At 36.5% G+C, this 20,678-nt stretch overlaps 1 protein-coding gene across 1 annotated transcript in view; it reads right to left on the bottom strand.

Moving 5' to 3' along the window:
* LOC136862916 (cell adhesion molecule Dscam2) overlaps positions 1-20,678 on the bottom strand; it is a 476,298-nt gene that overhangs the window by 123,340 nt on the left and 332,280 nt on the right. Inside the window, exons 16-17 of the mRNA XM_067139195.2 lie at positions 17,526-17,675; positions 17,273-17,428 (exon numbers count right to left, since the gene is read on the bottom strand). Of these exons, the coding sequence (XP_066995296.2) occupies positions 17,273-17,428; positions 17,526-17,675 (306 nt within the window). The remainder of the gene's footprint in view (positions 1-17,272; positions 17,429-17,525; positions 17,676-20,678) is intronic.

The following is a 20,678-nucleotide window of genomic DNA, read 5'->3' as shown; positions in this document are numbered from 1 at the left end:
GAGAGATCAGTTGATGAGAAGGTCAAGGAATAGAAATTCTATCATCAATTCTCACTGCAGCCTATTTCAGCATAAAGGCTTTTGATTGCTTGTAATTAACTTTAGTCCCATAATCCCTCAGTATGGCTGACATCTTTTCTCTTGCTGCTTTGCATCTTACCTGCGTAAGATCTATTCCTCTCGTACTGTTTTCCACTTATTTGGTGTATATGAAAATTGTAATCCTGACAGCCGCCACTTGGAGGTCTGAAACCACACTGGTTTTCATCCAACTTACCTTCAATCAATGATTGCACCCTCACTTCTAAAATGCCAATATACTCATTGCCTGGTGTACTGATCAATGAAACTCCTCGATACATGTTGCAATCCTTCCTCTCCCCTTGCTTATAGAAGGAGAATGGGTGGCATACAGCGATGTTATAGTAGAAACAGCAAAGGAATGTCTAGGGACAGCTGTGTGTAATGATGGGAAAAAGTGAACATCTTGGTGGAATTATGAAGCTTGTAAATGTAAAAATAGAAGGCGTATCAAAAATTACTCCGAACAAGATCTGATGCAGATAGAGAATTGTACATACATGAAAGAAACAGAGCAAAACAAATCACTGTAGAATTGAGGGAGAAGTCATGGTAAGGTTTCAGTAATAACCTGGGAAAGCTTGGTCGAGTGGCAGGGAAACCTTTCTGGACAATAATAAGGAATCTTAGAAATAAAGGTGGGGAAAAGGGAATTGAATAGTGTTTTGGGTAAATCAGGTGAACTCAGACTAGATTCCAAAGAATCACTGGACAGAGAGAGCAGATATATTTTTTAAATCTTCTTAACGTAAAACAAAATATTTCCCGTGAAGTCATGAACTACCAAGATCGTGGGGAGGAGGACAATGATGACAGTGAAATTATGCTTGAGGAAGTGGAAGGGATGGTACATAAACTACACTGTCATTCAGCAGCTGGAATAGATGAAATTAGACCTGATACAGTAAAATATAGTGGGAAGGCAGGGATGAAACAGCTTCACAGATTAATAAGATTAGCATGGAATATAAGTACCTTCTCACTGGACGAAAGCAGTAACTGCACACAGCATTGGGTGCTTGAGCATTAACCTGCTTATTATTTTAACCATTATGGTTTGAGTTTTGTCTGTATTGAATTATATCTATTACACCACTGAAAAACACTGGTAAAGATCTACGTCTGCCTTGTCAATACTATAAAAGGTGATTTAATCTATATTAATAAAAATGCCATACATGTTTTTAGAATCTCACTTATTCTCTTCATCAGCGACCAAAGATTCCACCAATAATTTGCGAACTAGATACTTAACCCTCTCATAATATACTCTAAATACTGTAAGTTATAATTAAAATACTAGAAATATTATCTAAATCAAATATTTAACCCTGGATTACTAAGATTTCGTCTGCCGGACAATGCACGTGGATATTAGTAGCTCCCCCTTCCCTCTCCCACAGAGATATTTGCTTCACTTTCTCTCCAGCTTCTTTTATGTGAGTCCTGACCTTGTAGAGAACAGTTGTATCACTGAATGTTGCTTCAGCCCATTTCTACGGGAACCCTGTCGTCTGAGGTACGAAAGCTTAGTGACAATGTTACTTTAATATTTTATATGTAGTTGAGCAGTTATTAATTAATTAATTAATTAATTAATTAATTAATTAATTTATTTATTTATTTATTTATTTATTTATTTGCTTGTTTACTCTGCATATTTAAAAAATAAGCAATAGCTTATTGCACACTGTGACAATGAGTACTTCCATTATTAACATCAGAATATATCATTTCATTGTTACATTCTCATTAGCTGTAATTGTGCGTCGAAATTGGGAAGCCACTCCAGAAAATTGAAATACATTTCAGATGGCAGAGAATATCAGAGATGACCCACACACAATACTACAACTTTTGACAGAAGTAGATGACACTGGCGACAACACAGCAGTAACTGGAGAGACGTGCAGTGAACCGGAGGATGGCTTTGAAGAGGACGACATCAAATTATCTGACAGAGAATCTGACCCAGAATATAACCCACAGTTACATGATTCCTATGATTCTGACAAGCTGGGAAGAAAGAGAAGACATGATCCTGAACCAACATACTCTGATGAAGACCCGGATTCGACTAATAGCAATTCAAACCTGATTGTTTCCAGTGCTAGGCATTTGAATATTGTAGTCTCTAATAAGACCAATCTACAAGGGAGAAATGAACACAAATGGTCACTTCCATCAAGAAACCGTAATACCCGGACATCTGCCAGGAAAATAATTCATATAAAGCAAACCCTTTTAAGAGAAACCAGAAATGTTTCAACACCCATGGAATCTTTTTCTTTATTCTTTAAGGATTTCATTTTAGATAAACTGGTACAACACACGAATGAGGAAATACAAGTTCAAACTTATAACTATGCTACAGCTAGTGCAACAATTTCTCAAACAAGCAGGGAAGAAATATTTTCAGTATACTTGGGTTATCAGCAGCCAAGGCCGTTGTGTGGGTGGGGCGACCGAGGCGGTCGCCGTGGACGCCGCGATCAGGGTGCGCTGCCATGGGTAAAAAAAGAAATATTTTATGCGTTTGTAGTCTAATTCTTTTTTGCACCGACACAGATAGGTCTTATGGTGATGCTGGAATAGGTAGAAAATAGGAAATAGGAAGGAAGTGGCCGTGGCCTTAATTAAGGTACTGCCCCCACATTTGCCTGGTGTGAAAATGGGAAACCATGGAAAACCATCTTCACTATCTCCCGAATACTGGATACTGGCCGCACTTAAGTGACTGCAGCTATCGAGCTTGGGTCTAATTCTATAGATGACTGTATTGGTCTCTATGTTATACAATAATACAATGGATGCATGGTTGAGCATGCATAAATTCTCTCTATGCATAATGCACTGTAGTAACAGTGTATTCTGAGCACAGCTGTCCACTGTAGTAGCAGGTGTTCAGGGTGGGAGTAGGGTCGTGACTCATCGGCGCCGGCGAATCGACATCAACACTCCTTCCCACGCGCAGCGTGCGTCGGACACAGTTTACACTTGTCTTGGTTACTTGGTTTTATAGTGACATTGATATAGTCACGCCATCGTTGTTTACACCACAATTGCTAATAGTTTATTCTTCCGTGCGTTGCGAGCTTTATGAATACTGATGTTGTAAAGTGCATAGTGATAGTGATTAGTGGAAAACTCAAGAATTATGTCAAAAAAGTTGTCAGGGGCACAAAGGAGAAAGTTGTACAAGGAAAGTGAGTTAGTGAATGAGGCTTTATTAAGTAAAGTGCCAAAACTAACAATTTTTTAAAAACTAATACAACACAAAATGTTGCCGCAGCTGAGACCAGTACGTCTGCACCTAGCTGTAATACCTCCTCACAAAGTAGCAGTCAAGAGGTCAAAGACACTGAATTTGTACCTGTACCTTCCCCTACTGATGATACCGTTTCAAGCAATCATGACCGCATTGATCATGATAGTGATAATGGCAATAAAAGAGTGATAGAACTGTCAACAGACCCTGAAACTGAAATTGAATTTATTTCCAAATTGGAGCAGGTGCCAGTGATTACTTTAGATACTTCAACATGGCCAGCGCTTATTATGCACATTCAGCGTGATGAGTTTGTTTTGAAAGGGCTGACTGAATATTCTAAAGAAGACCATGATTACCCAAAAAATTATGGAAATAGGCACTTTTTAAACCAATTATGGTATCAGTTTGTGTAAAATGGAGAAAAAATATCAAGGCGATTTTGATTTATTCAGAAAAATCAGATTCTGTCTATTGTTTCTGTTGTAGATTTTTTTAATCCCTCATTAGAGTCACATTTTGGTCAAGCAATGGATTTTAACAAGTGGAAAAATATGGCAGACCATTCAAAATCCCATGAGTTATCACCAGACCATTTCAAAAATATGGCTACATGGTTGGAAGCAGAAAAAAAATTAAAGGAGACACATCAATCAACCAGCACATCATGAAGCAAATTGAAACTGGGGGTCAGCGTTAAGAAGAAGTATTGCGATGGTTAGGGGAAATAACTTTATATCTAGTACAGAGCACCATATGGCTTTTTGTGGGTCATCTTCCAAAGTTTTCATAAAAAAATAATGGAAACTTTCTTGGACTTGTGCAAGGAAGCCAGATATTTTTCCATCATCCTTGATTGTACTCCACACATAAGTCACAAGGAGCAAGTTTCATTAATGGTTCGCTACGCCACTGAAGATGATGGTGGGAAGATCAAAGTAGAAGAAAGCTTTATAGCCTATCGAGTTCCCAAAGAAACCACTGGAGAAGCTCTCGCTGACTTGCTGTTCAAAAAAATTTAAGAGTGTGCTTTGAACATTACAAACTGTCGTGGTCAAGGATATGATAACAGTGCCAACATGGGAGGTGTATATAAAGGAGTTCAAGCCGGTGTACTGGCCAACTTCCCTTTGGCTGTGTTCGTTCCTTATGGGTGCCATAGTCTAAACCTAGTAATTGCTGATGGAGCAAAATCATCAGTTAAGTCTACATCTGTATTTGGTATTTTACAATGGCTCTTTTCCATTTTCTCTAGTTAAACGGAGTGCTGGTGTGTAATAAGCGACCATACTAAAGCACTTACTTTAAAGCAAGTGTGTGAAACACGTTGGGAATCTCGCATAAGTGCTGTTGAGGCTGTTAGATACCAATACGCGGAATTTAGGGATGCACTGGTTGAGTTAGGCGACAAAATTGATGACCCCCACACAGCTTCTGAAGCTCAAACTTTGACTACTCACATGGAAGACTTTTCCTTCATCGTAACTTAAATCTTGTGGAATGACATTCTTTTTGAAGTTAATTTGATCAGTAAAAGCATTCAAGGGAAAGAGGTAGACATCCGTGACTTTTCTGAAAAGTTCAATAAGTGTTTGGAGTTTTTAAACAGATTTAGAGAGAATGGATATATGGATGCAGTAATCTCCGCTAATGGAATAGCTGCTGAACTTGGTATCGAACCTGTTTTTTCCTAGAAAAGGATTCATGAACAAAAATGCGTTTTTTTTAATGAATCTTCTGAGGAAGTGCAATTGTCACCTGAAGAAACCTTTATGAGAGAAGTTTTTTATCCATTAGTGGATACATTTTTGAACTCACTTAAGAGGAGGTCAACTGCATTAAAAAACACCAACAAATGTGGCGATTTTGGGGTAATGTTGCTCACCTTCCAGGAAAATAAGATCTAAAACAAAGTTGTTTGGAGCTTGAAAGACATTTAACTGACAAACCAACCAAAATGTCTGATATCAATGGCATTGAACTTTTGCATGTAAGTTCGATTTTGGAACATGGAAAGAACAGCCATGCCTTGTGATCAAAAACACAAACACAATTTTGTTAATTTGGTGCAGCACTTACCTTCTACCCTGTATATTAAGTACTGTCCTGCATTTTCATTCATATGCGCATATATAGATTCATACTTAATTCAGTCTGCAAGCTTATGTGAATTAACTAAGCAACTCCACAATCTTCAGTTTCCAACTAGTTCTGTTGCCTCATTTAGTTCCACATCTCTTATTTTAAAATCGTCATCCTATTGGTTCCCCTCTGCTTCTCTTATCCTTCATGGTCACGTCCATTATTCTCCTAGGTAACCTTTGCTCTTCCATTTGCCTCACATGACCCCACCTCCGAAGCTGGTTTATGCGTACAGCTTTGTCTACTGAGTTCTCTTGGAAGTGAAATATGAAGATGATGATGATGATGATGATGATGATGTTGATGATGATGATGATGATGATGATGATGATGCTTGTTGTTTTAAGGGGCCTACCATCTTGGCCCAGAAATGTGAAGAAGAGAAGCTACAGTAAACCACTTCTATATGGGATGTTAACATATTTCTCATGTCCTTCTGAGGGTCATCATATCCTATAGTAGATCTGTACGCAAGTATAAATTTGTGGAATAGCTAGAATAAAATCACTGATGATCAAGCAGATAGTAGAAAGCTGCAAGTCAAAAATTGCTGAGTTACATTCACATTTGAGAACTCATGACAGACACTAGTATACAGAGTGCATTTGCTGTCGAAGCAACTAACACTTGCAATTCCCCAAAAATGTTTCTTCCAATTCATAGAAGTGCAATGTTCCTGGATAGCATCTCCACAGCCAAGGGATAACAGGTACTACTGTGATTCAAAAACTTACAAGTGTGTTTGTGGTTTATATTAGTTTTACTAGCAATACCCATGCTTCGCTATGGTATTTTACTGAAATTTATAATGGAATGCTTATTGTTTTATACACAATCCACCGAAATTTGCGATCTGACACTTCTTCTAAAAGAATGTGCCAAAATTTGCGATCTGATTCGTTTTCTAATAGATTACGGCAAGTTTCCTCCCATTTTTCAATCTTTTGTTACAGCAATCGATTTCATACTTCCCGGGCTAGGTCCAGGTATTCCACCCGGTACCTTGGGTCCCTAAATCTTTGCCATATTTTCCTATAAGGATTTTTAATATGGAACAAATCCTTCAGGCGATCCGGCGTGGTGTCGTCTTGGGTGCCTTGACGGTACTGAACCCGCGGCCGGACTGCATTCTTAGTCATTTCCCGTCCCGGACCCGTTTCCAACACGGTCCACACATTTGATGACTGTCCAGAACATTATTATTATTATTATTATTATTATTATTATTATTATTATTATTATTAAAAGAAGTCCTGGACCCCACAGCAAGATGCAAGACCGCTACTTGACAGTAAATTACATCTGCTGCCAGTGTCATTGTTACAATGTGACCAGCACGATCGTCGCGCGTAGGCAAGTGTGCGGGATTTCTGGCGATACAAATGACATACTTCCGTGCATTATTGACCATATTATAGAGGCGAACAATTGGACGGTAAATCTCATTCCTATTGTTTATTTCAAATGTGTTTAAATTTTTATTTATATGCTAGGAGAATCTACTGTAATCTAAGAACGTTCTCCGAAAGAAAAGATGGCTCTTGAAAACGAACCTGGGAAAGATAAAAAATCATCGGTTTATGATCAGAATAAGTATATCAAAAATCTACAGCCTGTTTCCAGTCATTCGACAGGGTCAGAAATGGATTGAATAAAGCCCCCATCTAGCAGCGACAATAGGAATTGTGCTGGCTGCCGAAGCCTGTCGCAGTCCTCTGGGGCAATGATTAATGAATGACAAATGAAATGAAATGATATTGGACAGTGTTGCTGGAATGCATGATGACAAGGAATACCGGAGTATCTGGAGAAAAACCTGTCCCGCCTCCGTTATGTCCAGCACGAACGTCACATGTAGTGACCGGGATTTGAACCATGGAACCCAGCTGTGAGAGGCTGGCGCGCTGCCGCCTGAGCATCGGAGGCTCCTTATAAGTACATTATGAACAGTAAATTCAATTGGTCTCACCTCCTTTTAAACCCTACCGCCGTTAAGTACATTTACCCCCCCCAGAAAAAAAATTAAAAGAAGGCGTGTTTCTTTATGTTTAAAGAAGATTCCAAACACCAATGTTCACGTCTATTACCTTCAGTTTTGAGATATAAGTATCCCCATAAAAATAATTCACTTTTTCACTTTCTTTCACACTCCTTCCCCCCCCTCCCTAAATGAATTTTTCAGCCAAAAATACTTGTTTCTTTAATAATAAAGGATCTTCTAAATACCAATTATCACAACTCTAACTTCTTCAGTTTTTGATTTATGTGTCCTCATGAAAAGAATTCAACTCCTTTTCACTCCCGCCCCCAAGATAATTTCCCCCCCAAAACGCGTTTTAGTTTTTTTTTAAAAAGGAGATCCAAATACCAATTTTCACGTCTGTAACAACTTTAGTTTTTATTAGATGTAAGTATTCTCATACAATTAAGTGAATTAATTTTTCAATTCTTTCACCTCCTCCCCCCCAACTTCATTGGATTTTCCGAGAATACGTGTTTCTTTACTTTTAAAGCAGATTCCAAATATCAAATTTCATGTCTGTAACATCTTCATTTTTGAGTTATCAGTAGCCTAATTAAAAGAATTCAACACCATTTTCAGTCACTTTTATCCCCCTCCACCCAAAAGTATATCTGAAAACTAAAAATACACGCTTCTTTATTTTAAATACAGATAAAATATACCATTTTTTACTTCTGTTAACATGTTAAGTTATTTGAGATATACTGTAGAAATTTTTATTTTAAAATTTCACCCCTTTTAGTTCCCCTTGAGTGAAGTTTTAAAAAAATCACCTTTGTTTCTGTACACTTACAGGAGTTTGCAAATACCACATTTTACGTCTGTAACATTTTAGGTTTCTCAGATATTCTGTAGATATAGTCTTTCAAAAAATTCACCCCAATTCGTCACTCCTGCTTAACCGCCATTAATTAGATTTTCCAAAAACAAAAAAAAATACATGTTTCTTTCGTTTTAAAGGAGATCTGATATACAAATTTTCAGTTCTGTAATACCTTCAGTTTCTGAGATATATGTATCCTCATTAAAGGCATTCAACACATTATTCACCCTTTTACAGAAAACAAAAAATACATGTTCTAAATATCAATTTTTATCTGTGCAAACTTTTAAAGTTTTGAGATACAGATACACACATTTAAAAAATTCACCCCTTTTCACCACCAACTATTTGGATTTTCCAAAAGAAAACAACCTTTATTTTTAAAGGAAATCCCAGATACCAATTTTCAGGTCTGTAATATCTTCAGTTTCTGAGATATAAGTATCCTCATTAAAGGCATTCATCCCCATTGGGATTTTTCAAAAACAAAAAATACATGTTTCTTTATTTTTAAACGAGATTCTAAATACCAATTTTTACATCTGTAAACTTTTAAAGTTTTAAGATGTAGATGCACTCATTTTAAAAATTCACCCCCTTTTCACCCCCTATTATTTGGAGTTACCAAAAACAAAAAAATAACTGTTTCTGTATTTTTAAAGTAGATTCCAAATACCAATTTTCAGGTCTGTAATTTCTTCAGGTTCTGAAATATAAGTAGCCCCATTAAAGGCATTCAACCCATTTTTCACACTTTTCCACCCTTCCTATTGGGATTTTCCTAAAACAAAAAATACATGTTGCTTTATTTTTAAAGGAGATTCTAAATACCAATTTTTACATCTATAAACTTTAAAAGTTTTGAGATATAGATACACTCATTTTAAAAATTCACCCCAGTTTCACCCCCCCCCCCCATTAATTGGATTTTCCAAAAACAAAAAATATACGTGTTTCTTTATTTTTAAAGGAAATTCCAAACACCAATTTTCAGGTCTGTAATATCTTCAGTTTCTGAGATATAAGTATCCTCATTAAAGACATTCAACCCCTTTTTCACCCCTCCTATTGGGATTTTCCGATAACAAAAAAATATGTGTTTCTTTATTTTTAATAAAGATTCTAAATACCAATTTTTACATCTGTAAAATTTCAAGTTTTGAGATATAGATGCATTAATTTTTAAAATTCACCCCCTTTTCACCCTCCTATTACTTGCATTTTCCAAAAACCAAAAAATATGTGTTTCTTTATTTTTAAACTAGCTGATGTACCCGTGCTTCGCTACGGGATTCTCAGAAAGACTGTCTATGTGGTTTTCCTACGTGAAGTTGTCAGAAGGAATGTAGTTATTAAAAGCAATGTTATATTAAATACTTGATCAAATTAATAAACCGCACATTTTCTCACTTTTAACGAACAGTACTACGGTGCCGATCTAACGGTCCAAAGTTCCAGTGTCTCAATGACCAGACCTCAGACAGCCGTGAACACTTCTGTGCCATTATTCTGTTAAATATACACACTGCTCATTCCAATCAGTGTCTCAGAGTAGGAATTGAATAGCTCGAATGCTATGATGAACCAGTTTGTTAACTATCAGTAGTATCAGAAATGTATCTAACTCCTCAGCTACTTCCCGCCAATTTTCAGGCAGGCTGTTGTACTTGGTACGACCGGGTGAGTTGGCTGTGCGGTTAGGGGCGCATAGCTGTGAGCTCGGATCCGGGAGGTAGTGGGTTCGAACTCCACTATCGACAGCCCTGAAGATGGTTTTCCGTGGTCTCCAATTTTCACACCAGGAAAATGCTGGGGCTTTAACGTAATTAACGTAGGGGCTACTTCATTCCCACTCCTAGCCCTTTCGTATCCCATCATCGCCATGAGTCCTATCTGTGTAGGTGCGACATAGAGCAAATTAAAAAAAAAAACGGTATTCAGCAGTAATCCCATCTATCGGAGATGAATGGCAACAGAGACACAAAGCAAATCACAAAAAAAACAATGGTCAATGTAATGTTATTGTTGATTAATGTTATTAGGTTTCTGTATTTTAGGCCTTCACATTCAGTTTTCTTTCGACTCTGTAATATAAGGCCGTCTTATAAAATTAATTATAGCGTAGACTGTAATTCCTTATTCCCTGACTTTATATACCGATTTTCATTAAATTCTGTTTACCCATTTTCTCGTGACGGCGCTGATAATATTTTTGCAACAAAAATCCATATTCATGAATATCTCCGTTTTCATAGCCAGTACGGACAAAATGTATAAGACATAAATGATCAGAAATTTAATACTATGTAGCTTCATTTATATAGTAATTGTCAATAAGACCACTAATAACACAAATATTCGAGCATTAAATTTTGGGCCTTCCCCTAAACTACCATTTTGCTCAGCATGAATAAAGTTATTTATGGCCTAGATTGTAGTGACTTATTCTCCGACTTTGCATACCGATATTATTTACAATGGGACAACTAATAACAAATATTTGCAGATAAAATTTTAGGCCTTCCCCTAAACTACCATTTCTTTAAGGGTGAATAAGATTATTTACAGTTTATATTATAGAAACTTATTTTAGAACTTGACATACCGGTTTTCGTTAAGATAGGACCACTAAAAACATAAATATTTGAGAATTAAATTTTAAGCCTTCCCCTAAACTACAATTTCTCTCAGCGTGAAAAAGATTATTTATGGCCTAGATTGTAGTGACTTATTCTCGGACTTTACATACCTATTTTTATTAAATTCTCTTCAGCCGTTTTCTCATGATGCGTGTACATACATACAGACTGATACACAGACAGACAGAAATTACAGAAAATTTAAAAAATGCATTTCCTTGTTACTATGAACATGACTGATACAGAAATACCAACCTTTTTTAATTTTGAGCAATGTACAGACAACACTCTTATTTTATATATATAGAAGAGATGAAAAGTACCAATTTTCAGGTCTGTAATATCTTTAGTTTCTGAGATTTAAGTACCAGTATCCTGATTAAAGGCATTTAACCCATTTTTCACCCCTTTTTCACCCCTCCTGTTGGGATTTTCTGAAAACAAAAAAATACGTGTTTCCTTATTTTAAAGAAGATTCTATATACCAATTTTTACATCTGTAAACTTTTAAAGTTTTGAGATATAGATACACTCATTTTAAAATTTCACCCCCCTTTTCACCCCCTTAGTGACCGAATATCCAAAAAATCCTCTCTTAGCGAGCACCTACATCTTAATATGAATGTATCCCCAAAATTTCATTTCTTTATGTCCAGTAGTTTTGGCTCGGCGATGATGAATCAGTCAATCAGTCAGTCAGTCAGTCAGTCAGTCAGTCAGTCAGTCAGTCAGTCAGTCAGTCAGTCAGTCAGTCAGTCAGTCAGTCAGTCAGTCAGTCAGGACAAGTTATTTTATATATATAGATTTGTCTGACTCGTTGGCTGATGGTCAGCGTACTGGCCTTCGGTTCATAGGGTCCCGGGTTCAATTCCCGGCCGGGTCGAGGATTTTAACCTTAATTGGTTAATTCCAATGGCTTAGGGGCTGGGTGTGTGTGGCATATTCAACATTAGAAATCATCCTAGGTAGGGCCCTCATTTTCACAGACATGCAGGTCGCTTAATAGGCCGTCTACTAGAAAATGACCTGCACCGGGCCTCTCCAGAGGCCAAACACCATTATGTTATTTTTACTTTTATTAATTTTAATTTTTTTAATTTTGTTAATTATAAGTGCAATAATATGATACTAACAATTAAATATGGTAAATAGGTGTTATTTTAAAATCTTGATGGTGCTTATCAAATTGCAATTAAACCCATGGTTTCCATCTGCTCAGGAGGGCACTTGTTCAGAAAAGTAGATGCCTAGGGTGTTCTAACTGTTGTATCTCAATGAACAAGATACAAAGAAATGTACAGTACTTAATTTGAATCATGCTGTAACCGTGCAGCTGTAACATAAGCCAAGAAACAATATGTCAGTTTTCATGATACATTATTACTGTTATTTATTTATTTATTTATTTATTTATTTATTTATTTATTTATTTATTTATTTATTTATTTATTTATTTATTTATTTATTTATTTATTTATTTATTTTAGACAGTTAATTATATTAATGAAAACTTTCTTAAGCTTATTGCAGTTATTTTCGGGGCCTCTAGAGCCACCCTGGCCATTCTGATTTTTGGCTAGGGTTTAAGGCTGGGGGTCCTTCATGACACCACATGGTTTTTCTGGTGAACATTCCAAACCATAATCAACCAAGGTTTGAACCTTAGCCCACAAGTGAGCCACTGCATAGTTAATTATCAATATAATTAACTAATTTTAATAATGACAATAATTTGCCAGCTTAGGACTAGAATATCATATCTAAAATAACATTACTTTTCAGGAAGCAAGAAAAACTGACAAGTTTAGTATTGATTTGTATATAACTGGTTATATGTACTGATTAGAAAATCATTGATTTTTTTTTTTGGTGTATCAACAACATATTTCCAAATAATATTATGTACTTATTTCTTCCATCCAGTGTTATATTCTGTGCTACAGAAATTTTTTTAATGACCTATAACAGAGATACACTACTTTGGCTCTAATAATTTTTCAATTGAAATAACTTTACACTAGCGTATGTAAGGTATGTAATCATAAAGCAATCAAATTCAGTGCAAGTGTATATTTATTATAAATCATTTTATGACCACAAAGTATCATTTGACATCATCTGTTAAAAATGCAAGTGTAATAGGTATCAAATCAACAATGCATCATGAAATTAACTACAATGCTGAGCAAAAATGTATAGTTTTTGTCTTATTATTTTCCAAGCATAATAACTAAAACGGACATTGTTATGCCAGTATGGATTAATTTATTCACCAACATCACACATGCAGTCAGCTTATGGCACCATGCTGATGTGATCTGTAGAATGGGTGGTACTGCACTCTGATTATTCCACTGTCACATAAATCAATAAGATCATTGTACTTATCTGTTGAAATGAGAATTAGTCCTTGATACGACGGCTTCAGTTCCAAGTCATTTAATGGGACATTATGCCCTTTCCTAATCACTTTTATTTTTTTGAACTCTTCATCACTTAAGGCATATTTAAAAAATAAGTGCTCTGGGTCAACCTTTCTAAATTGCAGCCATTTAATTTTTAGCCAATTCATTTCTTCTCTATTGGTGTCAATCTTCCTGTTTTTCACCATTACTTTCCTCAGGTGGGTGAAATCTAGAAATTTGTCTTGGTCTATGTCTATTACTATTCTGAACCAATCTGTTTAAAGTGTAAAATCCTGAAGGATCAAATATGTCAAAAGCACTTTTCTTCTTCTCATTCTGTGCATGTACACTATCAACCTCCATTTGTGAGTGTCCCAATTCAAACAACTTATGATTAATAACAGGAATGTCAAAATATTGCACACAGTACATGAACAAATCAGCAATACTCACATTTCTATTCTGACCACCACATATGTTGGACATCAATCTAATTTCTTTTCCATCGGCTATATTTTGAATTATATAAAAAAGACAGGACCCCACTTCACTCGAACCTCTCTTTGCCAACCCCTCATGCCAGCAGTAGCAATGTATGTTATTAGAACAATAAAGTTGTACAGAGCCAATCGTCATTTATAAAGGAGTGCCTTTGCGTTGGATGATGGACAGTAACACCCTGCCTCTAAATAAAATTCAAGAAAATGCTCTTGCCCTTCTTGGGCCCTCTTCTTTGCTTCATCTCTGTGTTTTCTAGAAAGGTCCTTGTTTTTCAAATGTTCTTCATGCCTTGTTTTATTCGCATCCTTTTCTGTTTCACTCATGTTATCGTAAATATAACATGTATCACACATATCCTTCTTTCGCAAATGGAAAGATATGTTGAAATCGGTGTTAAATCTTTGTCTGTAAAGCCATTTCTTTTCACACGTGTAATTTTTCTCATTGCACCACTCGATGTACAGGTCATACATTTTAGTCAGTGATAGCTCATTACTTAGATATTCGTTTTTGAGTCTCCTCTGCAGTAGTATGAAGGGACCGGAGGGAATTTTTTTATATGGTCATGAATCAATTGTTTTACATCCGCTGGTCTCACGTTTGGTGGTTTATGCTTAACATTTTCTTTGTGAGCTACGTTGACGATATTTCATTTACTCAGTGCAATTCTCACAAACATTTCACTCACATTTAAAGTTGCTCTGAAAAATGCCTGGCAAACTTGTATCTGGATGTTATCCTTAATCAACTAATAAAAAAGTGTATTTTGCCTTCTCGATTTTCCTAACACCGCAGTTGTCCTCTGAGTACATTTTTGTTTCACATCAACTAGAGACATCATTTACATACATTGCTTATGTACATCTGATAACTTCCAAAATGAGGAGAATATTTTTGTCTACTTTCTTCATCAAAGTTACTTGTAGACTTTCTAAGGTAACTTGAACAGTCTTTTTGTTTTAAAAACCTACCTGGTTTCAGAATGTTCCCATCACTTTTATAGGGTTGACCACTTTGCCTGTTAATTTTTCATTTGTTCTTCTTACACTCAGGTGGTTGAGCAAATTTTCTACTCATCGTTTACACAGTAGTGTTGCTGTCATGACTTTCTGGAGTAATAGTCTGCTCCTTAATGTGACGTACATTTCTGTAAGTGCTAAATGTATCACAACTGCTACCAGCCAATGTAACATAAGTACTGATTTTTCTTTTCCTCTTAATAGTGTGGTCTTCCATATCATAAATTTCATCATCTATTGTAACACCATCAGAGGATGATGGCACAAACACGTCTTCTGAAGTTTCTGACATTGCATCATCAATTTTGTCACCCAAATCAATAATAATCCCTTCTTCAGCAGTGATTTCCCTCCCTTTATGGCATTGTTTTACTTGATCTGGTAACGTTTTGTGTTTTGTAACACTTGTTGTATACCTAACTATAACACACAAATTTTGTTGCACATCTTCAGAAGGGTGATTTTTTTTGCCAAAAGCATTGTTGAGTTCATCCAAGATTTTCTTCTGCTTGGAATTAAGTTCTGATTCTGCATCACTTCCAGTCTCTCCACTGCTATCCATAGGCAAAAGAATCACGGAAGGTTCCTCTGGAAAAACGATACCACCATTATTTTTAGTATAGTCATAGCCTTCTGGAATAGCATATGTTTTGTAATTTAGTGATAGCATTCATGAAGGTCCAAGATCACTGACTTTACCTTTCTTATCTTGATTATGGAAACTCAGTATGCAATGACCTAGCTCCAAAGCACAGGGTATTTTCTTACCTGGCAGATTCAATGCAGCCATAATCTTCTCAGCACAGCTTAAATACATTGCAATTATTTAAACTTCACACAGTAAGTAATGAGTGAATACATTAACAACAGAAATATACTTTATGCCATTCCTAGCACTCTAGTTTCATGACTCACCTGCCATGCTGAACACTCCAAAGCGCTTTTTCATACCCGGTCATTAGAAGTGTGTTGACAGAAATATTGAAGAGTCTCGTGATACCACGGTGCATTAAAAATTCCGACGATTCAGCAAGCTGTCAGCATCTTGTTGACAGTCTTACCTGAGTGTATTTCACAAGTAGACCTAGTTGATAAACATTGCATTCTGGTTAGAGATGATGTATAATCGAGCTCTCATCATGTCATCTGCTTATCGCGGAGAAGTATCGCAATGTTCGAAAGAATGCAAAATTGGAGTATGTTAGAAATTAGTGGAGAGAGTATTTACTATCTAGAGGTTCAGAATAATATTCTGATGAATGTAGTATTGATAATGAATCCGAGAATCACAAAAACGTGAACAAATATTGTGTGAAGTCCTAGGAAAAGGGCTGCAGAGAAATGTTACTAGTGATATTGCAGTTATCTTTCTAATGAACTGTAAATATGAGAAAATAATGCTTGTTCAAATCATGATTTACCTTCCAGGAGTTTAAAATATTTTTTCAGTTACCGTACTTGTGGGATGAGAATTTTATGTCACACAAAGGAAAACTGGCACTGTTGATACTACCTGGAAAAACATTACGCTGACAATGTAAAGGTGGGCAATGACATTGAAATGGTATAGGAAGCTTGGGCAGTATTAAGATTCAAAATTAGGGGAGTACATAATAATATATAGCGACTGATCATTTAGAAACAAAATACAAAAAAAAACCAACACATTTATATCTTTATTCGCTTGACTACTGTATTGTTTTCTTTAAAGGGTGACATTTATACCACTGCATCTATTGTGATTTAAATTCCCCTGCCAGAAAACACTGTGTTTCTGGCTGAGCAGCTGACCATAAGTGGGGAATGGCAAAGGGTTGACACTACAGCATTATTGTAGTAAGGAAAATTTGGCAAGCATAATAACCTTTTAATGTGCGCCAATTATTTAGTTAGAACCAAAGTAGCGTTACTGCTCTAAAATTTTCTCATACCCCTTAGCAGCAAAGCAACATATCTTAGCTTACGATTTTTAGGCATTAACAATATTTTGCACAAGTTTGTTATGCTAGAGGCTTATTTCTAAAAATATTAAAATTACACTTATGCTGTTTTGGCAGTAAATATGTTTCATTCCAAATAAGACAACCCATGAAATATTCCATTTTGGCTATTTTTGTAGATACACTATTTTGGTCCTATATATTTTTTTTAAATTAATGCTATTTGTTTGGTCCTAAGTCAGCGAATTATAGGCAGCAAAGGATAATCTCATGTGGTCAATAAGGATATAATTATATAAAATTTAAAATAAATGAAACTTGAATGAGCTGATAAAGTAAAACATATTAGCTCAATGATAATATTACTAAGAATAGTATCAGACTGTAGGGAAATACAATGTAATTGAATTTATAGTTCAAATTACACTTACCATCCTCATCTGTAAAGCAGTATATAGGACTGCTCTTCATACCATCACCTACATGAGTAAATGCCCAAACTTGTATGCTGTAGTTAGCATATTTTTGAAGACCATGAAGCTCAGTGTGCATATCTGGTATGGCTTTAGTTTCAGCTTCAATGTGCCCTAATAAGAAGAAACAATACTTTAAAGCAATTAATTTACATACAAATTAATATCATTTAGTATTACCTTTGTTCTCCATCTCTCATATTATTCTTACCTGGAGGCCATTCATTCATATTTTCATAGTATACTTTGTAACCTTGAATGATACCATTTTGGTATATCTGAGGGGGAGGCTTCCATGAAACAGATATCCCTTGTGGGTTATGAGCAGAGCACTTAATTTCCATTGGTGGGGCTGATGGCACTAGAAAAAAGTCATAGCAAGAAAAAATGGTTAGTTTTGTAACGTGTAGGAGGGTAGTATGTAAATAAATACATGACTGGTAGCATTCATTGCATGATTTATTAACTAAGACTATTGGCTATACAATTGCACAGGCACAAAATCAATTTAGTTGGTGCTGTGTTCTCAGTGTTCAGTTACCCAAGTTACTCGCAATGATTACACTATGGTCACTCAGATCCTAGGGCAGTTCTCTGTATACTGTACTTATGGTACTATAAGAGTGGCTCTACACTTCACAGTTTTGCACGCACACAGATTTACATTCACACTCACAACGGTCTTCTTCTGATGCCCCTCATCGCTCGGTGAGCTGCACTTTTCTGGCAGTCAACATGCAGCACTCCGTCGACACTGTAGCATGCCAATACAGTATTCACAGTAGTACACACACTGCACAGCACTGTCCTTGGCTGCACTCTATTGAACCTGTGGTTATAGCACTCCTTGCTCTCAATTGCTCTCTGACTGAGCTTGAACTGAACCATCTCAGGCTAGTCCAACTTGCCTTTTATAGGGAGACCAGCCCTTCCAGATGCTTCATGAGGGTGAAAGTCCCTGGGAATCTCTGGAAGTTGAATCCTCAGATCTGTCTTTCACAAAGTTTCATTTACTGTTGGAAGGCATGTAATGATGATGGTGGTAGTACTGTAGGTGAGCTGGCCAAAGTGCATTTGACTCATCTCTGACTGGTTGCCTGTAGTGGAGGAGAGGGCAGGGCCGCATTTCAATGTAGTCGCTCACGGTTGGAGCTCCACCCAAAGTTACACATTAAAATGGTGGACAGCTTCACACCATATATAACAAATCTTTAGAACATTGATTCTAAAGACCTGCAAAAGTTAACACACTGAGGTCTTGGTCACTTTCGTACTATTTAATCCTACGGGCTGGACATTCTTCACTAATTTCTGATTTTTTATATTAAATATTAGTTTTGAACTTCGGTAACTTTTTATTTCTTTATATTTAAGTTCATACTTTCCACTTCACATCTGTAAAACTGTAATACAATTGATAGATTCCTTACCATGTAAACAGTGGATTGAAATGGGTAGGTTTTTCATTTTGTTTAAAAGTTCAACATATAACCTTATCTAATAAAATATGATTGATATTGAGTTTATTAGTTTATAGGCCATTCAGAAAAGTGATACATCTACATAACAATTCGTACACGAACCTTATGTGTGATCTCTTAGGTCTGCTCAGTTGGTATAATTTGAAAGAAAGAATATGACGTGTAGAGCTAGAGTTTGTTGTCATTTTCTTTTTTCTAGAGAACTATAAGAACCAAATCTTATACTGCAGTGCTGATCAAGGCACAAGTACTTTTGTTTCATAGTACAGTGATGAAAACCAGAGAACGTACACTGTGCAGGCTTCATTCTCCACAATAAATGACATAGCCCTTATGGCATATGCCTTTGACCGCAATGTATTAAACAACACTAGACATTCTCATAATTATTTGTCAAATAGATGCAGGTTATTAATATAATAGTATATAATGACTAGTTGCATGATGACATTTTTCTCCACCCTTTAGATTGTTCTTCAGATTCTGAGGCACATAAGTGGGCATGCCTTTCACTGACTGTGTCTTGTCATGACATACTCGGTTCCTTGCTCTCTGTGGCCATATACAGTTTAATATTTTTTGCATTATTGCTGACCTTGATATCATCCCTTCCTTCTGGTATAAAATCTATAGAGCTAGTTACCACTTCTTGGACTTAAACATTCACGGGACTCCCACTGGTATTTCCCTTATTTACCACTCTATCAGGAAAAGGTATGTATGTATGTTGGGTATTCAGCCCGAAGGCTGGTTGGATCCTCAACAGGTTCACCATTAGCTGTCATAGATGGCCTAGGTGTCACTGAAGAGGCGTACTAGGGAAATGAGGAGTGAGGTAGTTTCCCGTTGCTTTCCTCACTGAGCCAGAAGTTGCTCTTGCACATCAGTCTGCCAAGCCCACTGAAATGCATGCACCAACTGATCCTATGAGCAACATTTTCACACCCTTCATAGCAGGGACTGGCTGCATAAGGAACTGCATTACTAGTGTTACTCATACCTCAGCCACTTTCATATTGTCAAAGCCAAGTATAAGACTGAGACAGGTCAATGAAAGTAACAATTTTATTCTAGCCCATACCAGAAGACATAGTGCACTGTAAACACTACATCTTGCCAGCAAAGGCAGCAGGAAAAGGTATAGAAAAAAAAATTGTCATAAACTATTTTTGCATAAAACCAATTGTAAGAGTGATACATAAAGTTTTATGCTTTAGGCCCCTTCTGGCACACCCCCTCCTGCTAAAATTTTGGGACAAATTATAGTTAAAATCATACTCAACCTTATTCTCAACTAAAATATCAATTTTCATTAAAATCCATTCATACATTTTCCCGTGATGCAGTAAAAGACACAGACAAATATTGAACTGACTTCAACATAGGCAATTACAATGACAATGTCTGTATTTTCTGGTCTTGTAGGCTGTGGTTCAGGAGCATGTGATAGTCCAGACATTTCATCAAAAACAGCATTCAGTATTTTACAAGGGTTCCAAATGGCTTTGAATGCTACAAAGCTCTCATGGAATGGAGTGGTGTTGCGATTCCACCTCAAGATGTAGTGCAGGCTGTGGTCACCATGGTGGTGGAGGGCAGTCGCTGATTGGCTGTTCTTAGGCCAATGACTGAAGCAATGTGAAGCCCAGCATTGGTTGACCTGCCTTGGTGGAGACAGGCAACTGATTGCCTGTTGCTTTTTTCTGGCCTGCTGCGGCCACTGTCTCCTCCAGGACTGACGATTTTCAGGACTGGAAATCAGGCTTTGTTGACCCGTTCAGATTCCTCCTTATGATTGAAGCTGATAGTGTACTTCAAGATTTCAGTGGCTTCCCTTTGTAGCTGGGCATGATGGGACAAAGTAGTTGACTGTACTTTGGTGT

Source organism: Anabrus simplex, chromosome 2, assembly GCF_040414725.1.
Source record: "Anabrus simplex isolate iqAnaSimp1 chromosome 2, ASM4041472v1, whole genome shotgun sequence".
Classification (NCBI taxonomy): Eukaryota; Metazoa; Arthropoda; class Insecta; order Orthoptera; family Tettigoniidae; genus Anabrus; species Anabrus simplex.
Note: the sequence above shows the minus strand (reverse complement) of the source record. Positions and strands in the feature narration are given on the sequence as shown.